The sequence below is a fragment of the Diospyros lotus genome, chromosome 8, assembly GCF_014633365.1.
Source record: "Diospyros lotus cultivar Yz01 chromosome 8, ASM1463336v1, whole genome shotgun sequence".
In the NCBI taxonomy this organism is placed as follows: Eukaryota; Viridiplantae; Streptophyta; class Magnoliopsida; order Ericales; family Ebenaceae; genus Diospyros; species Diospyros lotus.
In genome coordinates this window covers 37,989,108-38,009,120 of record NC_068345.1, presented here as the reverse complement: position 1 = coordinate 38,009,120, position 20,013 = coordinate 37,989,108, and the positions used below count along the sequence as shown (strand labels likewise).

The window sequence follows — 20,013 nt, the reverse complement described above, 5'->3', positions numbered from 1 at the left end:
TGCAGCCACGCAAAGTGGAGGGGCCCCCCATCCCCAATTAAATGCGTAGAAATTGTATTTTTTTAATTAATTTATATGTTTCTTCGGTCTTCCTCTTAAACCAGACCAGACATATATATATAATATAATGATGGTTCTATAATAATCTAACTAATTAAATTGGTTTAATTTAATTAACTACAAAATTAAGTGATAAGGGTGTTAATGCATTTAAAAGAAAGAAGATGTCTCAAGTTAAAATTAGAATACCTTTTGTAATTTTATATATCACCGTCTAACTATGTATATATATTTATTTTATATTCTGGGTCTGGGGGCATATTATTGCAATTTGAAAACCAAGAACCATTAATGGGCCGGACCAGTATGTGTGCAAATCATGCTAGGAAATGGCATCTTGCTCTGGCATCCGCGGCGCACGTGCGGATCGGTTGAATTTTCGATAAAACTGATGCGACATGTGAGCCCGACGTACTCGTCTCTCCCTTTTGTTTATTTATTTTCCTTGTTCTTTTTAAATTAAAAATTATATATTTTATCTAAAATAGATCTTAGATTAATTATTATTATTATTATTATTATGGGTTATAGTAATAATAATAATGATTTTTATTCACTAAAATTTATTTATTTTAGTTACATGTAAACTCATTATTTTAAATTTTTTGTTTTATTATAAACTGTATCCTTTGGGAAAGAATTAATAAAAGAAAATTCATTTACTTCCTGTAGTGTAGAAGCCTCAACTCAAGCCTCTTTCTAGGCTGTTTTAGCTTTCATACGCTTCTGCGTTCATTAAAATTCCTGTTATGCCCTCACCCCTGCCTTGTACCCCAAACGACAGCGTTTCCATACGAACTATCTTTCTGGGTAACCGCCCCGCTCCACAAAAAGACTAAACACGTGCATGCCCCGCAATTCCAGCAAATAAACACAAGTGCGGAGTGGCACTCCCGTAATTTTCTCCTCAAGTGGGTACATATACAAACCTCACCTGTATTTAGCCCCTCCGCTTTCCTGCGTAACCCACCTTCCTTTAATTGACTACTGCTGATCTGCAGCTTCAGCGGGACGACCAGACCTGGTCCCCTCGCCGGCGTTGGTCCGGTTATTGTTATTCGTTGAGCTAAGCCTAATTTTCTGACTGCGAGCTTGTTTCCGTCGGCTGTGGCGTCTGTTTCGGAGGAGGAACGCCGGCGATTGTAAGATGACGTCGGGGACGACGAGGCTTCCGACGTGGAAGGAGAGAGAGAACAACAAACGGAGAGAGCGGCGGCGGAGGGCGATCGCGGCGAAGATCTTCGCCGGCCTGAGGATGTACGGGAACTACAAGCTGCCTAAGCACTGTGACAACAACGAGGTCTTGAAGGCTCTCTGTAGAGAAGCTGGTTGGATCGTGGAAGAAGATGGCACTACCTACCGAAAGGTAAACACTCTCGATTTCTCTCTCTCCCTGTTCGATTCATCTTCTGTGTCCAGTACTGTCGTATGCGCACGTTATCAAATAATCTGGAAGGGAAAGAAAGTGCACCGACGGTGGCAGATCTGACCTGATATTCGTCATTGTTTTCGGATTCTATTTTCTTCTATTTGCCGAAAATGATGATTTGTATCTGGTACTTCGACCTGTGGAGGGGAAAATATGGGAAAAAAATAAGGAAAAGAAAATGAAATAATAGAATTTAGGTTATTAATATATTATCAAAAATGTATATTTTGTGCTCTGGTTCTACTTGTCTGTTAATCACCTATGCATAAAAGCAATTTATTTTCTATTTCTAGTTCCAAAAAGCAGATCGTTCCAAGTTTAAAATGCCGATTGAGTTCCGTTCTTGTGTTTGTTGAACTACAAACAAAAAGTGCTGGATGTCTCTGTAGATATTCGGCTCAGTTTTAATGATCGACTCTCAGATTGTCTGGTTACTTTTTCTTCCCGCCGTCCTATATAGATGATCTCCGATTGCTTTTTTTCATGGAATGAACGAAACACAAATTCCCGGTTCAGTCAAATGATGTATGTGAAAACATAAGATTCTCTGTGAAAGCAGGCTGTACCTTCCCACTGACGATACCGCCCCTGTTGATCTTCACGGTGATCGCCTCTTAACGCATTGAATTCAATTCATTAATATACATATTTAACGAGGGTATTTTAGTCGTTTCAATTTAACATTAATATACTAGACTGAACGCGCAGTTGCTTTACTGCAACTAAATTGTTAAATTAATATTTTCACTTTTCAGTCTCTGTCTCTGTCTCTGCGGACAATCCTCGTAAAAATAGTTTTCATTCCGTTAATTTAATTTCCTAAATTACCCCTCACTCCTACTTTTGAATCCTCTATCATGTGGGGGTTGTTTTCGTATTTTGAAGTTGATTTTTAATTACTAAATTTATGGGTTTCCTTTTACCGAGATTCCCGGAATACTTTTTTCAGCTGAGGCGGTGGGTGTGGGCCGTTTTCTCATTACTATTGGCTTCTGTTTAGTTTATTCTATTATTATATGTGCATTAAACAGAAAACAAATATTTGGATTCCGTCATTTAAAATTTGTATTTAGAAGCCAAAGCGTGTGGTTGTATTAAATTGTGTTGAATTTGGAGGGCTGCTGCTGGTTGGGTAGGAAGATAACGTGTCAAAGGAAACAATCATAGTTGACATTTTGGTTTGGCTTTGAAAATTTAGGAGCCATGGGTTCAATTATCTCTTTGATTCATCCTTTTGTCACACAAATTTATGCGGTTCTTATATTTATGCCGTCATGCGGTTCTGTGAGAGTTCTATTATGAATCAATCATGTAACTATTACGTACATATTTTTATCATCTTTTAAAGGTGTTATTCGACTTTAATTTGGACAAGGGTAGGATTCCTGTTGCCTCCGTCATTTAAAAGCTGTAGGCGCTGAATTAGCAGTTCCAGTCATTCTTAGGTTAGGGCAACTGTTCTATGCATATTATTATTTTATTTCTACCATTTTTGAAGGACAACTTTAAAAGCGATTCTACCATTTTATCTCTACCATAGTTTATTCTATTTTTGAAGGACAACTGTTCTAGGCGCTGAATTCCTGATGTCTTCACGATTGAAAAGCCCCGCGCCAGGCCTGAATTACTACTAGTTCCTGCATTCTTAAATGAGGATGACTGCTGTATGCTTATGATCATATTTTAAGTTTTTATTATGTTGAAAAGTTAGCAGCAACCATATATTGTGGTAGCTCCACTGGTTATGCTCTTTGAACCTAGACTTGAGGTATCATATACAAGTTTGGTGTCCATTGTTGCTTGGATGGATTTAAAAGCTCTAGGGCAGAGGGTGATGGCATTGCATCGGATGGTTAGTAAGGGTTTTTTGTGGGTGTCTTGAATGACTAGGGTGCCGACTCCACTGGGTTAGAAGGCAGTACGTTGTGCTCCTGGTCATCCAGCTTCCCCTTTTTACTGCACAAAAAAAAAGGTGGCATGGGGAAGGACTAGTCTACTAACTTTAATTATGTTGTGAAGCTGAAATAATTGTTGTCTTCTCGGTGCATCAGGGGCTAGTTCACTTTTGTCAATCATGGTAAATATTGTCTGGTTACTTATCCAGTTGTCATGCGATTTTTTTGCCTCGTCATGAATGATTATCATTTCAGTCAGGGAATAAAGTATAGAAGAACGCTATATCCTTGTTCAAATCTGGTAGTACTTTTTAGTTAGACAATTCAGATTATAGGCATTACTGCTTGTGTTATCCTTCCGATACTCTTTATCATTATACGCTGGGCTCCGTAAAATATATGAATGATACAAAAAAAAAAAAAGACTGGGACCTACCATTTAGTGAATATAGCAAATATTCTAGTGTACTAGAAAGTAGCTTGTTGGTTCCTGTTTTTGGTGACCTCAGACCAGTTAGGTTGGGGGACTTAAATGACCAAGCTGATAAGACTGCTTGCAATTAAGCGAACACCTTAGATGGTAGGGCACGGTTCTTTCTGTTCTGGCTGCTGTGGAAAAAATTACTGCAAGATGGGATTATTATAACTTGAATGGTGTACTGAACATGAAGCTTTGGCTTTTTTTGATTTATATTATTTATGGATGTGATGATTCTCCTTAGTTCATGCTCCTTGTGGTTGGATCATCAGATCTAAGAACTTATTTTGTTTCCTTATATTTTTTCTTTTGAACAAGGATCATATATACATAGGAAAGAAGCCACAGAAATGATATCTTACTCCCTCTAACAACACCGATAAGAGGAGAATATACTCACTCTAACCACTTGTGTTTAATCTAGTAGAAGCCACATGTACATTATATGTTCTTGCTCTTTTTGGGTTATTTGATAAGCATTTTGGCCCATCTTGGATTATTAACCTAGTACATAAAGTCCAAGATGAAATTGAACTTTACCTGATATTTCATATCAGTTAAAACGTGGAACTAGAGATTTCCCAGTTTTAGTGGTTGATCGACCATACTAATTATTCTATACCCAAATGGTTGTGCTTTCATTTTGATATTGTTTTACTCCATTATTGCTTGGGCCAAGGTGTATGGCTTTTGGGAATATAACTTCCGCTGTACTCAAACTATTAAATGTTGGCCTGTAGATTTTGTCTTGTATTGAATTCAGGACAGGATCTCCAGAAACTTAGGAAGATCAAAATTTGAAAAATTGAGGTATACAGTATGCGAAACCTCATAAAAATGAGCAGACCTAAAGTTTTATGAGAATGCATTAGCTCTCTGATGGATGTCTGCTATAATGAGCTAGCATGTGTTTCTGTCCAGTCAATTAACAATAAAAATATTAGACAAGAGTTCTGACTTTGTAGTTGATGATATCTTATGCAGAAGTCTTTGCACTGCACTTCTATTTTAGTTTGTAGCAGCTGAAGGTTATGTTGCTTAACCATATAAGAATTTCTCTAGTGATATTTTGCATGCTTTTGTTTTCCTTGCTGCTTATCATTCTTCTTCTGTGCAGGGATGCAAGCCTGTAGTAGACCGCATGGATATAATTGGTGGATCTGCATCAGCAAGTCCATGCTCATCATACCAACCGAGTCCATGTGCTTCCTATAATCCAAGCCCTCCATCATCTTCATTTCCCAGCCCAGTCTCATCACATTATACTGCCAATGGGATTGGTAATGCTGATGCAAACTCCCTTATCCCATGGCTTAAAAACCTGTCATCAGGTTCATCATCAGGAGGCTCATCCAGGCTCCCCCATCTATATTTCCATGGGGGTTCAATAAGTGCTCCAGTGACCCCACCATTAAGCTCCCCTACTGCCCGAACTCCCCGGATGATGGATAACTGGGATGACCCAACTGCCGCTGCAGCTGCAGCCTGGGCTGGACAGCACCATTCCTTCTTACCCTCCTCTACCCCACCAAGTCCTGGCCGTCAAACCCCAACCGGTTCAGGCTGGCTGTCTGGTGTTCAAACTCCCCAAGAAGGGCCATCATCCCCTACATTCAGTCTTGTTGCATCAAACCCATTTGGTCTCAAGGAGGTATTATCAGGTGGAGGGTCTCGGATGTGGACTCCTGGCCAAAGTGGAACGTGCTCTCCAGCAGTCGCAGCAGGTTGCGATCAAACGGCTGATGTTCCAATGTCAGATGGGATTGCTGCTGAGTTTGCATTTGGCTGTAATACCATGGGTTTAGTGAAAGCATGGGAAGGAGAGAGGATTCACGAGGAGTGCGTTGCCGATGATCTTGAGCTTACACTCGGAAACCCCAGCACCAGGTAAGCTACCAGATCTGCTCGTAGTTGATTGGCCTATTTCTTCAGCCCTCTCACATTGGTTTTTGGAAAATTGCAGATAGGAAAATTCACCAGGGAAAGGAAGCAGAAAACGATCCATGTATCTATTTATTTGGTTTCAACCCCTCTGTGACATTCAAGAAGTAATTATCTATCATCATGTTAATCACAATTTGAATTTGAGGAATTCTGCATATGAGACAAAGGATAGTTCCAAATACAGATTACGGCCACTTCTTTCTTCTTCTTTTTCTTCTTTGCTTCGGTGGGGCCATAGTAGTTGACTATACATGCTTCACACTCGTATTTTTTAATCTATATATTTTTTTCCTTTTACACATTTTTTTTTTTTACTGGAGAAGAATTTTCCATTACAGTATCGATACTCCAGATATTATGTGATTCTTCTTGTAGCTGATGATTATTTTGAATGTCAAGTTTGACTGTTTGGTTGTAAAGATCTGATTATCCCTAACATATATAATGCTAATGTCTATGTTTATATTCCGCTGGGCTTCAAAATGGATGATTGAATATTCATTCCCATTGCACACAAGTTATTTGTTTTCATCGAATTTTTATTAATTTTTCCGCTTAAAAGGATTAAGAGTACATGGGCATGAATGGTTTTTTTTTTTTTTTTTTTCTATTAGACTCCCGTGATGACTTGAACGAGTCATTAATCACGAAGACCCGAAACAGTCACATTGCCTATAATGGTTTCCAACTCGATAAATACCATTTGATTGAGTAGCCATGAAATTTCCAACCAAATGAATTTACAAGTGTGGGGATTTCAAGATGTTCGGTAACAAGAATTAAATGCAAAGGATCGTTGTCTTCACCCATTTTGACCTTTAGATTATTCACATTACAGATTATAATTACACTAGTAGTTACAACTTTACTACAAGCTTCACGGAAAACAATTTTTCTAAACAGTCGTACTCTCTACAAATGGTTGAACACCAGCCATGCAATGCACAGACAGGAAAGAATAGCAGTAAATGAACTTTGAGAGGGGGCTTGTGCGCCAGCCAGTTCATTCACGTACACCATGTTTTCCAATCCCACTTTCTGAAAATTGATTGCAGGATGATTCGGTTTTACATACGTTTTCGAGTTTCTGATATAGATCCCCAAGCGCGCGATAGAGAATGGCAGCCGCAGGTGGCCGGGGTAATGAGCCAAGAATAATATCCGATGCACTTATTGTTTGGCTGCCATAGAATCGGGAATTCTCTCCCGTGCGTGTGGTGATGACGCTCCCTTCTAGTGAACATCCGACAAATGCACCTGCGTTGTAAGTAAGCAGTAGTGTTCAATGTAATGAAGAAATGATATCAGGAACTTATGAAACTATTAAGGACTAAGAATCTAAAATTGTGCAACTACTACGAATGAATATGTGGATGGCACCCAGGGATCAAATGATGACCTTGACCCTGTTTTGATGGAGCAATTAAAGCACCAACACCACAATTTCCCTTAATGCTCATGCAATCATAGTGCTTGGAATTTTATAGTGGTACAATTCAGAATTAAGGATTTCTTATTATTCTATAGGAGAACAAGGACAAATGGGTAAATATAGACAGAAGTCACCTTTTTCTTAACAAATCGTGGAAACTACTCTCAAATAGTATGAACAAACGGGTGCTAAACCAATCCACTTTTAAATGCTAAACACATGATAGGAATATTTTCTTTTTTAAGTGTAAGATTGAGCTATATTTGGAAAGACACCTGCCAATATAGAAACAAGACGAGAATATCCTTTTCTTCCTTGTCAAATCCGATAATGGCTATTTTAATTTTCTTTAACAGCCTTGACAAGTACTTGACATGTCAGATTAGCTGGTATGGGAAAAGGTACCTTTACTGCAGCTGTATGTATAAGTAGCAGCATAACCACCATCCCCAGCTCGCATCTCAACTCCAGCTGCTCGTCCAAAAATGCCAACAGCGGCACTCAAACCAGCTCCAAATGCGAAGTGGACATCACTGCAAAAGGTTTCAATAGCATCATTTGTCCTCAGAACGACAATAAAGTCAATCAACTCTCCACCAACCTGCAAAGAAGGAAAACAAAAAAAAAAACTTGATGATCCAGAAAGAAATGGCAGAAATACAATTATTATAGACAAATAATCACAATTAAGATATTTTCTCATAAATAAATTCAAAGAGTAACTGATAGGACCCTAGCACCAATTCAAATGAAGCTGAAGCCCCGTAAAAAAAAGGGGAGAGAGAGAACTCTCCTTAATCAGAGTAGGAAGGTTGGCCCACTTCAACCTGGAAACCAGGGTTTCAAACCTTACAAATAGCCTCTGTATATGGGGTTATATCTGACCTCTTTGGACCAAGCAATGGCAGAAACCCTGTGGGTAGGATTGCCTCCCTTCCTCTCTCTAGGTAATAAAATATTACGAACTTGTATTTGGTACCCAGAAAGAAGTCCAGATTGTAAGAGTTCAAAAAATCATGTCAGCAACGCATCCCAACTAACCATCAACAGTTGACATGCTACCCCCATCGCGCCCCCCCACCAAGAAGAAAAAAAAACAGTTTGCTTTTTTTGCCAGTACACTCGCAGATAAGGAAAATCACCAAAGCAGTCAGATCTGGCATCAATTCTAATGGGACAGTAATAATTTGTCTCAGACCCTCCAGACTAATTTGGAAGAAATAAACTGGAGGAAGAAAACTAAAAGTGAAATTGATATTGCTCTATAATAAACCGCTTCACCTGTGCTCCCCAACCAACACCGAATGAAGAAATGGCAGAGGGTGGAGACCACGAACCATCTTGCCTACGAGCAATAACCACTCCTGTTCCAGTATTGTAGGTGACCATTGTGCCAACTTTTATGACAGTAAGTATTGCAAGGCCCTTTGCCTGCCATAGAATAGAATCTGGAATTGCCTTCTCAGGCCCCAGAGAACTGACCTGAGAATGGATATTCCATTAATAATGCATCCGATGGACTTAGGCAGGCTCATGGAAATTTAAATAGGATGAACATCTATTTCACAGAATATTATATTCTTAACAAGTTCCCAAAAGTTTCCACTAAAAAATTACAAGCTGTGCAGCTTTTATAACATGTCATATCAAACCAAAAAACAGGGAACATCCGGTAACCACAGTTCCCAGAATAATTACATTTCTCAGAAAACTTCCAATAAGGATGATCCTTTTGAGTTTACAAATCCTCATAATTTAGTCCATATATTTCTATATTTGAATAGAACTTGTCAGGAGCGGACCTAGGATTTTTTACCTAGGGGGGCTTCAAATTTTTCCAACCGTGAGCTTCACCAATAAGAAAAAAATAAAAAGGCAAAAATGGGAGTGTAAGAGCTTCACATGCATATTTAATATAATTCATTAACTTAAAAAGAGAAATTTAAAAATAAAAAAAACCAAAAATGTGCAATGCAAATACCTTATAAAACTACTTAAAGCCGCAACCTGCTCATGCATTATTATTAGGATGACCCCAAGGAGAGACATATAAGAAGATACATCAATAAAGCATATGGCTAAAATCATTTTAACACATATGAGAATATTAATAAATACGACATACTAAAAGATAATCCTACCAACATTCCTTGACTAAGGCAACCTCCATATATCTTATCAAAATAGACTTAACATATCTTTAATCAATATTCTAAATAAGAATACAAAACATATTAATAAATCTAAGAAAATATATTATAAGAGGACATTCAAATTTTGGCAAAAATGTAGGTATTATCAAAACATCCATAACATAAAACTCAACAGAGTTCACACAACTTGCTTGCAAAAATGCATTTGATTACATATAGTTTTTCACATCTGACAATCACAAAACACAAACCTCCTTGAAGAAATATGGCCAAACACTCCTTAGCTTCAAGAAAGACATCATTTTTCTTTTCAATATAGCACAAATGATTATTCAACAAGCTTAGCCCTTTCCTTAGAAGTACAAACTTCATTACTTTACACGTTAGATATGCTAACATGAGCAATGAAGCTCAATAACAGTTTTAAAAACATCATTTTAACATGAACATAATACCACGCAACATACTTGAATGCAAGATAACGAATAACCATAGCATATGCATTTGATTACATACAGTTTTTCACATCTCACAATCACAAAACACAAACCTCCTTGAAGAAATATGGCCAAACACTTCTTAGCTTCAAGAAAGACATCATTTTTCTTTTCAATATAGCACAAATGATCATTCAACAAGCTTAGCCCTTTCCTTAGAAGTACAAACTTCATTACTTTACATGTTCAATATGCTAACATGAGCAATGAAGCTCAATAACAGTTTTAAAAACATTATTTTAACATGAACATAATACCACACAACATACTTGAATAAAAGATAACGAATAACCATAGCATATGCATGCTTAAAGATGAACAAAAGCCATTTCACCCCTAGGCGTTCAAGCCAAGAAGAGGAGGAGGAGGAGGAGGAGGAGGAGGGGGGGGGGGGGGGGGGGGTGGAGGAAGGGAGCTGGGCTTGGCTCCCCTTGGGGTTGGGCTTGAAATTTTTATTTTTATTTTTTTAGGCCCCAAAATCCATTTTTTTTAAAAATTGGGTGGGCAGAGGCCCACCCCCTGGGTCCGCCCCTGGAACTTGTTGAGCAAAAATGCATGAATAAAATAGTAAGATTACCTTTTCGACATAGCCCCGAATAGTGTTTGTCGCTTTATAGATCTCATATTCCATGGACTGTCCCCATGGAAAATTCAACCATGATCTCAAAGTGCTGAGGTCTGTAACATCATGGGTTGGTAACTGTGCAGCATGACTTACTTGATCCATTAAATATGGCTGCACAGATTCAAGACGCACATAACACACATCACAAACGCGTTGAGGATCCCCAACATGAAACTTTACTGGCAATAAACTCCTTCCTCTAGTACAATCACCACAATATATTCCCCCACAAAAACGGCAGTGATGGCGGGTGCACATAATAGGGTGAAAACGGACACTACAAAGCATACAATGGGAAGAAGCACTATCAGGCAGCCATTTTGGTGGATCTGCTTCAAGAATATCCAGTGTGTGACTAAAATTGGCCTCCGTTAGAGTTTGAGCCATCTCTTTCCAAGCCTGCTCAACTAGGTGGCTTGACATCCATGAAATTTTACTAATATCACCTGAAGCAAAAGTTCTCATTTTTCCCCGAGCTACTAGTAACATTTCAGATACGACATCCCACATGGTTAACTCTTTATCTTCCTCAGTATATTGACTCCAACCCATGTCTACTTCAGGGAAGTATCCCCCATTTGGATTTAAACCTTTGGCCCACTCTTCATGGTCACACTCTGACAGAGGTGGAACAGAAACTGGTATCCAAACCCCAGTTTCTTCAGAAAGTGGCAAGTCATAATAGAAGTATTTTCCAAGTTTTTTTTGGCTTCCATTTGATTCTCCCTTCTCACCACCCTCATGCCTGTTGCATTGTGCTATGCTGGTACTGAATGCTTCTTGTTTAGCTATTTGTTGGTTCATGACGAAACCACTACTCTCTGTGTTCACTTGCACTGATTCTTGTTTTAGTTCAATATCATTTTCTCCAGTATTACTTTTATCCACTACTTGGCTGATAAATTGAGTCTTCTGATCACCACCACCATTTTTGTGTTCAGGAACTGCAGTATATTTTGAGCATGTAGCTATTTGCTGGCTCAGTAAAGTCCTCTGCTCATCATTCTTCTCCCTCACACTAGGTAATTCAATGCCACCTTCTTCAAGTTCAGACATTTCTTGGCACAAGAAATGCCTTTGGTAATTGTCCTTCCTTTCTTGTTGAGGTAAGTCAACACCCCATACTTCATGTTTACTCCCTTGCTCCATAAAACTTTCTGGCCCCAGAAAACTCATGTTCTCTTTGTTCTCCTCTGTCCTAATTGGAGGTAACTCAGCATCACATTCTTCTGGTTTAGCAAATTGCAGGTTCAAGTCACAAAATTTGTCTGACAAATCACTTTGATCTTTGTGTTGGTAAAATTCCTCTGAGTCCTATCATCATCATCAAAGTTAAAAAAAAAAAAGATAGGTAATATGCTAATAAAAACTTGATTAAGACATAATGGAAAGAACAAAAAAATAACTGCCTGTGAGAGAGAAACCCCCTCCCTCCTGAGCAGAATATCACTATGTTGTAGTAGATAGTACGTGTACCATAAAATGCGGCTCTTTTGAAGCATTTTCTACTTCCTTTTGCTTTATTTTTTTTCTATTTCATTTTATTCAAGATACATCTACCAAATAGCTTCAAACATTACTACCCAAAAGAAGTGCATTTAAATGTTTCCATGGCAACAAAAATCGATGGTATAGAAGCTATAGCAATGAAGAGGTGACTGAATGAATAAAACAATAAACTAGTAATAAAAAAAAAAACAGAAAGAAAAAACGTCCTATGATATTGGGATCCCCCTTAAAAACTTTTAATCTAACCCAATCCAAATCCAATAGTAATTTGCACGGATCTGGAAATGACCTGCTGGATTTCTACACAAGATGAAGCTTGAAAAACGAATATCTTTGTAAACAACTTTTGTAACCATTGTCAACAATGTCAAATAAACTTTTCCTTCATATACCTTAATGAATGGCGTCAGTGTCACAGACTATATATGCAAATAGCTTTTGTTGGTGAAGGAAATAATGGTATACACAACTTGCAAAAAAGACAACTATTAGCAAAAGTTCTACGTTGCACTATAATCAAAAACCAGGATTCAGATTAGAAATCACAAGCCGTTGATCTTGCTTCCACAGTTCCGCTAACAGAAAAAAAGGAAGTAGTACAGTATCTGTCTTGTTATAGTCCCTATATTTATCATTCTTCTATCAATGTTTTTGCTTCAAAGCTAGCAGAATATCGCCCAATATTAACTTGAGCAGAATAAAACGTCAACTTTACATCTTTTCAGGCGAGACGTTAACCGTTTCTCAGTATTTGTTTAGGGACATATGAAAACTTAAGTTTGGACGCTGAGAGAACTTTGCTCAAACTGATTCAAACAGAACGAAACACCAAGTATAAATCTTTTCATCTTCTAACATTAACATGAATGAGATCAAAACCGCCGGCAATTTCACAGCACATCAAAGCTAATATGCGACTGCCGAGCTTCCGTGCAAATATATGTCCCAGATTCAGTTATGGAAGTCCAGTGAATCAAAACAAGGGGGGAATAACCAAACATAACAATCCAATTGGGGGAAACAATTAAAATGGATTGATTAACTGAAGAAGAATAAAATTACCGTCTGAGAATTGGAACAGCGACCGGAAGATTCTCTGCGGGTTGAAAAAGTCGAAACCGTAGCTTCCTCCAGAGGAGGAGACTCCGACTCGCCTGGGGCTTGAATTTGTAGGTCACGCTGCTTGGCCTCCATCGATTGAACTGGAAGAACCGCTCAGCCCAGCAACCAAACGATCGGCAGATGATTATTCAGGTTTATGTCGTTCTCTTCGACGAAAAGGAGAAGAGAAGAAGAAGCGCCCCCAGATTTCCCGGAAGCGTATTAGCGAAATAGTTTTGCCTTCTGTGAAATTATCGTCTCGGAAGTGTTCTGAAATATCGTCTTTTCACGCCGGTATTTAACGTATATTTCACGGCACACTCTTTCCGTCACAGAAAGAAAAATGCATTTTTAAAGTTTATTATAAGGCTGGCTCCTGCTCTCATTTTTACTCTCTATTATTTTATAAATAATTTATTTTTTATTTTTTATTAAAAAAATTATGTCATTCCAATCATACTCTCTATTTTATTTTTTATTTACCTCTTTATTTTATTTATTTATTAATAAATTTTAATTTTATTTATTTTACATTTACATATAATTTTGTTTTAAAATTTATTTAATCTAAATTATCTTTAAACACTTAATACAAAAACTAATCAAATATATACATACAAAATGAATAATTAAATACACATATATAAAATTAATAATTAAATATACAAAATAATACACACATAAACAAAATTAATAATCAAATACACAAAATAATCAAATATGCACATACACAAAATTAATAACCAAATACACAAATATACAATATTACTCATTTAATACAAAATATTTTAAAATCACAAATCAATGCTTGATCTACTTCTCATCGATGAAGACATTGTCGCTGTTGCTGCTATTATTGATTTTGCTTGTTGCCACGGCTAATGTCGCCAAATCTAGTGGTGGTCATTCCAATTTAATCTTATATTATGCTTGTAATTTGTCTTCTCTATCCATCTTTTTTGGATCTACTGGTCGTCTTCTCAATAATATCTTTTCTTAGGCTGATTTTGTTTTCTTCACATTTGGCCGACTTCTTCTAGCGTTGATGGCCATTATGGAAAGGGGGATGAAGATGACGAGAATGGTTTCAACAATTTTGATGTCACATGTGATAAGGGTTTTGAATTTTGTCAAAATTTTTGCGAGAGAAATTGCTTATGGCAAAATCCATTGAAACTAGCAATTTGGGTTTGACTCTTTATATTTTGGCTTGACAAATAGAATAGAGATCGGTTGGAGTCGGTCTAAATTATTTAAAAGGTTAAATTAATTTTTTAAATTAATAAAAAAATAAAAAGAGTAAAAATATTATATCTATAAATAAATTTTGTAGATAATTATAAATTTATAATAATTTTATTTAATTTTTAAATGCCTCCCCAACGCACAAATTTTATTTAATTTATTTTAACCAAAAAATTGTCAATTTGAAGGACATTTTAATTTTATAAATCCCCCCAAACCAATCCTAAACCAAACTAGTAGTGGAAATCTGAAAAAGATCAAACCTTTCTGAAGTACTTGAACCCAGCAGAGTGAGATCAGATCCGATACTCAGCTTGGCTTTAGCACGACCATGGCGCCTACTCTCTACCGAACATTGCTCTTCGTTGCTCTTCTTCTGATCGTACTCGCGACGCTCTACGGGTCAACGCAAGGAGGCGGTGTCGGAAGCGGCAAGCAACATCCCTCGGCGGCGGGCGGTTCGCTTCGGAGGCTGCTTGGACTGCAGAGGAAGAGCAGAATCCGGATGGTGGGCTGCAGCGAGATGGCGTTGAAGGCGCAGTGCTCGGAGTACGCCACCAGGTGCCAGTGGTGTCGCAGCGACGCCATTGACGACATGTGCTTCTCCAGGGCGGAGGCCTGGCGTTTGCCTCCTCAGATCTTCTCTTGCGACTAATTCGTCTCTCTTTCCGTAGCTTGATTATAATTGAAGTGGCATGACTGTTGTTTGTATCTTTATCGGTTTGATGTTGTGTGATGCGAATAAAATAGATTGGATCATATGATGAATTTCGGTAAATCATCATCTCTCGTTATGAGACTTGATTTATAGTTGGGAGTCTCGAGTATTGTAACTGTATCGGTTTGAGTTCGTCTGATTCGAATAAATCGATATTGAATTTCAGTAGGTCATCTCTCTCTTTTGGTTTGGTTTTTGATTGTAGGTTTGAAGCCTGGATATTCTGCTCAGGATAGAGTATATGGATTTTGCAGTAAAGCAGGAAGTAGATGAATTCATCCATCCAGCATGGCAATCTTCTAAAGGGAAAATTGGGAAAGGAACTTTCAGAATTGCATCAACATATTTGAGGGGTGAGGATATGTCTTTCATCTTTTCCCTGTTCCAATCGTGGTTTCCCCAATTGGGTCCCTGTTCTGCTTTGCGGCTTGACGTTTCACGGATTAGGGTTCTTTAGTTTCCTATTAACTAATAAGGGCCTTTAGTCTCATTTAGACGCACATAGATGCTGCCCACTGGTCTCTAACAGCCAAGCAGCAGCAGTTGCTGCCTGTTGAGTTGCTTTCACTTTTGTGTATCCCTTCTATTCTATCTACATCTTGTAGCCCCAATTAGTCACTATTTTAAAGCTATATCTTGCAAAATTTGAGCATGTAATCATTGTCATTGGAGTGTGTATTGAATAACTTACCAGGGACATGCAATGGCCCACAATCACATGCACAGGTGAGTGATATGGGCGATGTTGTGCGGGTTTTTAAGTTTGCGCTTGAAATAGTTTTAACTTTCTTGTCACTGCCCTTTCACAATTACAGATTCAAGTCTCCGAATTAGAGATGGATGACTTCCAACATTGAATCGTGGCTGAGCTGAATGGAAACTCCTTATCCTTTCCAGAAGAATAAAAAGTGGGCCGCTGGAACCCAAACTAGAACTTCCGAACAGAACAAGCTCATGAAAGCTGCAACCAACTAACAAGCATTGAAGAGGGTAGTAATACACGTACAGTACCCAGTATCTCTCCTGCCTCTTCCATGAAAGCAAAATTTGAACTAGCAGAGAGTGTATGTGATAATCTTCTAATTTTTAAATGATTCGTGACGTTTACTCCTATGAGTTTTATATTAGATATATCGGCTATGTGATAACAACTCTTCTCCTTTATCCGTCCGTACTCGGGATTATAATTTTTCTCATCCAATTTAAATAAAAACTCAAACGATTGTCATATATTTGTGAATATTAGAGCAAGATAAAAGAAAACGAAACAATTTCAGAGCTGTACTTGAGCATCACTGTAACAGCAATTCCATGAGATGGAAGAAAATCTACAGCCAAGAAGCCAAAGTCAAAGCAACAGAAATGCTTTATTATTCCCTTTCATGAGATTGAAATTTATCACAATTTGTTCAATAAAAGTAATTTCATGAAAAAGGAAGTAAAAATAAAACGAAAAAAAGAAAAAGTTGCATTCATAATCTCTCTTCTCCTTGCTCTTCAGCAAGGCGTCGCTTCACAGCCTCTCTCATGTCTTCATACTCGTCAGTTCGCCGGAAGAACTCAATCAACCGCCGGAGCTCAGAATCGCTGAAGTCGTTGGTGAACGGTCGTATCGGAATGGCATTTTCCGGCTGGATAGAGTACGAATTAGGGTTGTCGTCTACGAGAACTACCTTCCTAAGGTCTCTCCCCGTTGCGTTCAAGTCCTTCACTAACTTGCCGTCCGTTTCCTTGCAAGAAGTCCGGTAAAGCCGGTGGGATATCAACGCCTTCCGATCCAGCCGATCCACCACCAGGGAAGCGTACTCCTCCAGAGCAGCGGTGAAGACCACGAGTTCGAATTTTTCGCTGAGGAATTCGAGGAACTCGTCCACGAATGGGCGCTTGGAGACGTAGAAATCGACTCTTGCGCCTTCTATGACCGGCTGGACGACGAAATCGTACCTCTCCGGCGGGAGGTTTGGCTGGGAGTGGACCAAAGTCTCGTCTAGGTCAAGGAAAACGGTCGGTTTCTCTGGCGAGGTGGACGGCGGAAGCGGGCAGTTCGCAACAGAGGGGAACAGGACACAGCGGAGACCACGATCGTCGTCGTCGACGGCGGCGGAGGCGATCTTGTGGAGCAGTTGGTAGCCGTGTTTTCTAGGGCTGATCTTGGCCTTCTTGGGAGCCCCGTTACGGGAGAGCTTGGAGAAGATCTTGACGAGGCCGCAGCGGCAAGTACGAAGGGAAGCGACCACGATGGAGGAGACGTTGATCGGAGACTTCTTCCGGCGGCGGTTCCGCCGGTCATTGGCAGGTTTTGTTGGTGTCTTCTTGATTATCTTAGCTATCTTTGAAACCATCTCTGTTGTTAACGTGCACGGAGAGAGAGAGAGAGAGAGAGAGAGAGAAGCGACGGAGAGAAATTTTGAAGCGGCTTAAGACTGGGTGGGATTCTTGGGAACGAGACAGGTTTGGCATATATTTGAAAGTGGTTCGGCGCAACGGTCGAAGGAGTAGGTTCGGAGCCGAACCAAGTTTAAAATTGGTTGTAATAATCTTTTTCAGCACGGAATATTTGTTTGCTTTGATTTTTTAAAGTCAGTGAATAAAAATTTCCGGACCCGCTCTGTCGCTAACGGCCCGCTCCTGCCCTCCACCTCACCGGAGAAACCGACCGTTTTTCTTGACCTAGACGAGACTTTGGTCCATTCCCGGCCAAACCTCCCGCCGGAGAGGTACGATTTCATCTTCCGGCCGGTCATAGACGGCGCAAAAGTCGATTTCTACGTCTCCAAGCGTCCATTCTTGGACGAGTTCCTCGAATTCCTCAGCGAAAAATTCGAACTCGTGGTCTTCACCGCTGCTCTGGAGGAGTACGCTTCCCTGGTGGTGGATCGGCTGGATCGGAAGGCGTTGACATCCCACCGGCTTTACCGGACTTCTTGCAGGGAAACGGAGGGCAAGTTCGTGAAGGACTTGAACGCAACCGGGAGAGACCTGAGGAAGGCAGTTCTCGTAGACGACAACCCTAATTCGTACTCTATCCAGCCGGAAAACGCCATTCCGATACGACCGTTCACCAACGACTTAAGCGATTCTGAGCTCCGGCGGTTGATTGAGTTCTTCCGGCGCACTGATGAGTATGAAGACATAAGAGAGGCTGTGAAGCGGCGCCTTGCTGAAGAGCAAGGAGAAGAGAGATTATGAATGTAAGTGTTCTTTGTTTGTTTGTTAAATTCCCTTCTCTTGAAATTACTTTTTTGAACAAATAATGTTCAATTTCAATCTCATGAAAGGAAATATATAATAAAGCACTTCTGGTGCTTTGGCTTTGGCTTCTTTGTTGCGTCCTTTCTTCTTCCATCTCATGAAATTACTGCTACAATGATACTCAAGTAGAACTCCAAGATTATTTCATTTTCTTTGTCTTGCTGCTTTAATATTCACAAATATATGAAAAGCAATTGAATTTTTATTTAAATAGGATGAGAGAAATTATAAAAACTAGGAGATTAGCCCAAACATGGAAATTATAATGCAAGTATATATGTGTGTTATACCATAACAAAAACATCAAGTGAAACAAACAGAAAACAACAAATTGAGAAACATGGTAAAAGAATAACATTTACTTGGCTGGTCATGGTCTTCTTAGATGGTTGAATTTAATCTCTCTATCTTCTTCGAAACAACAATTTACAGAGAGAGAGGGAGGGAGAGATCTATCATCTTCAAAATGGTAGGAAGAACCTGCAACACACAACAAATACAACGTCTAGAAATTAAGTGCACACAAGATTTATGTACTTTGACACTTAATTACCTATGATCTTCGGGAAAGATTAATTCTTCACTACACGAGAACAAAAATATATTACAAGAAAATTGTATTTTCTCTTGACTTGGTTCCAACCCAAAACTCACAATTTCTTGTGTATCTTGCTCACATAAACTGAAAGGATACTCTCTCAACTCTTCAAATCCCTAGAGAAGAAGAATACCAGAAGCCGACAAGAATGTTTTCCAAATTTTTTCTCACCATTTGAACCTCCAAAATGTGATATCTATAGTCCTCCAACACTTGGCCACCATTTCAAGCTACTTGGCCATCGCTCTAAGTTACTTGGACACTACTCAATTGGAGTCAACCCAATAAATCTCCATCTTGATTGAATTCTTCAAATACTAAAATAACCCGTTGGCCTTACTTTCCCACCTACACCCACCTATATTGGTTCATGGTTTTACTTCTAATCCAAACACGGTCAATGTAACATGTGTAGCTGAAACTGAGTTAGTGGCACTACTCGACTTTGGAGAGAGACCTCGACCTCTCCATTATATCTCCGGCGGGATTTATCCTTTTACATTCGTCTACATACTGGAAACTACTTGTGTTGCCCTTAGTTGCCTCCAGCACATACTAACCTCTCTTTTGTATGATCTTTGGCATGTGCATACCGTTTCTAACTTGTGCTTTCCGGTCTTCATTGTTCTACCGTCTAGGTGGTATTTCCCTTGATGCAATTTTCCTTTTATCCAGACCATTGCATGCAACCTTGAATAGCCCTTAGAACTCTACCTTCAGCTTTGTAACTGAAACCTTAGGAGTCTATTAAACTTAAAGAAATTAAGTTCATGCACATCTTTGGAGCGTAAGCCACGCCTTCCAAAATTCTTACCACTCTGTTAACAGCCCATTTGAAAACCACTAGAACTCTAGAATTGGAATAAATAGTTGGAATTCCAGTTCTAGAGTTTGAATGAATTCTTGTGTTTGGTAGGGGAGTGCAGCTAACCTGCAAAAATGAGGAATTGAACCAAACTGAACATTTTTGGTTTGGTTTGGGTTTGTCAAGTTTGGTTTGGTTTTGGTTCTCACTTTTCAAAAGACTGAGAATCTCAGTTCGATTTTGGTTAATAGTGTTGAAAAACCAAACCAAAC

At 38.9% G+C, this 20,013-nt stretch overlaps 4 protein-coding genes across 7 annotated transcripts; 2 read left to right on the top strand and 2 right to left on the bottom strand.

The window, feature by feature from the left end:
* The first annotated feature begins 1,001 nt into the window (after window positions 1-1,001).
* On the top strand, window positions 1,002-6,274 carry LOC127807578 (BES1/BZR1 homolog protein 4-like). Of its 3 annotated transcripts, none has more exons than XM_052345553.1 (3): window positions 1,003-1,426; window positions 4,980-5,749; window positions 5,826-6,274. In XM_052345553.1, exons 1-3 carry the CDS (start codon window positions 1,208-1,210, stop codon window positions 5,827-5,829), a joined length of 993 nt encoding a protein of 330 aa, XP_052201513.1. In that variant the 5' UTR covers window positions 1,003-1,207; the 3' UTR covers window positions 5,830-6,274. The 3 variants fall into 3 exon arrangements, with proteins under 3 accessions (XP_052201514.1, XP_052201513.1, XP_052201515.1); XM_052345555.1 differs by lacking the exon at window positions 1,003-1,426 and adding an exon at window positions 1,473-3,566; XM_052345554.1 differs by lacking the exon at window positions 5,826-6,274 and having other exon boundaries at window positions 1,002-1,426; window positions 4,980-5,753.
* Window positions 6,275-6,487: 213 nt separating this feature from the next.
* Window positions 6,488-13,409, bottom strand: LOC127807577 (uncharacterized). Of its 2 annotated transcripts, XM_052345550.1 has the most exons (5): window positions 13,085-13,405; window positions 10,466-11,827; window positions 8,520-8,720; window positions 7,644-7,839; window positions 6,488-7,063 (listed from the first exon to the last, which is right to left on the bottom strand). In XM_052345550.1, exons 1-5 carry the CDS (start codon window positions 13,214-13,216, stop codon window positions 6,810-6,812), a joined length of 2,145 nt encoding a protein of 714 aa, XP_052201510.1. In that variant the 5' UTR covers window positions 13,217-13,405; the 3' UTR covers window positions 6,488-6,809. The 2 variants fall into 2 exon arrangements, with proteins under 2 accessions (XP_052201510.1, XP_052201511.1); XM_052345551.1 differs by lacking the exon at window positions 8,520-8,720 and having other exon boundaries at window positions 13,085-13,409.
* Window positions 13,410-15,384: 1,975 nt separating this feature from the next.
* Window positions 15,385-17,730, bottom strand: LOC127808909 (uncharacterized). Its single transcript, XM_052347618.1, has one exon. The coding sequence runs from the start codon at window positions 17,426-17,428 to the stop codon at window positions 16,559-16,561; it is 870 nt and encodes a 289-aa protein (XP_052203578.1). The 5' UTR covers window positions 17,429-17,730; the 3' UTR covers window positions 15,385-16,558.
* Window positions 17,589-18,405, top strand: LOC127808645 (uncharacterized; the record flags this gene model as incomplete). The annotated part of the gene is made up of 1 exon (XM_052347215.1): window positions 17,589-18,405. A coding segment is annotated over one exon (687 nt), but the record flags the coding sequence as incomplete, so codon positions are not given.
* Between the last annotated feature and the right edge of the window lie 1,608 nt (window positions 18,406-20,013).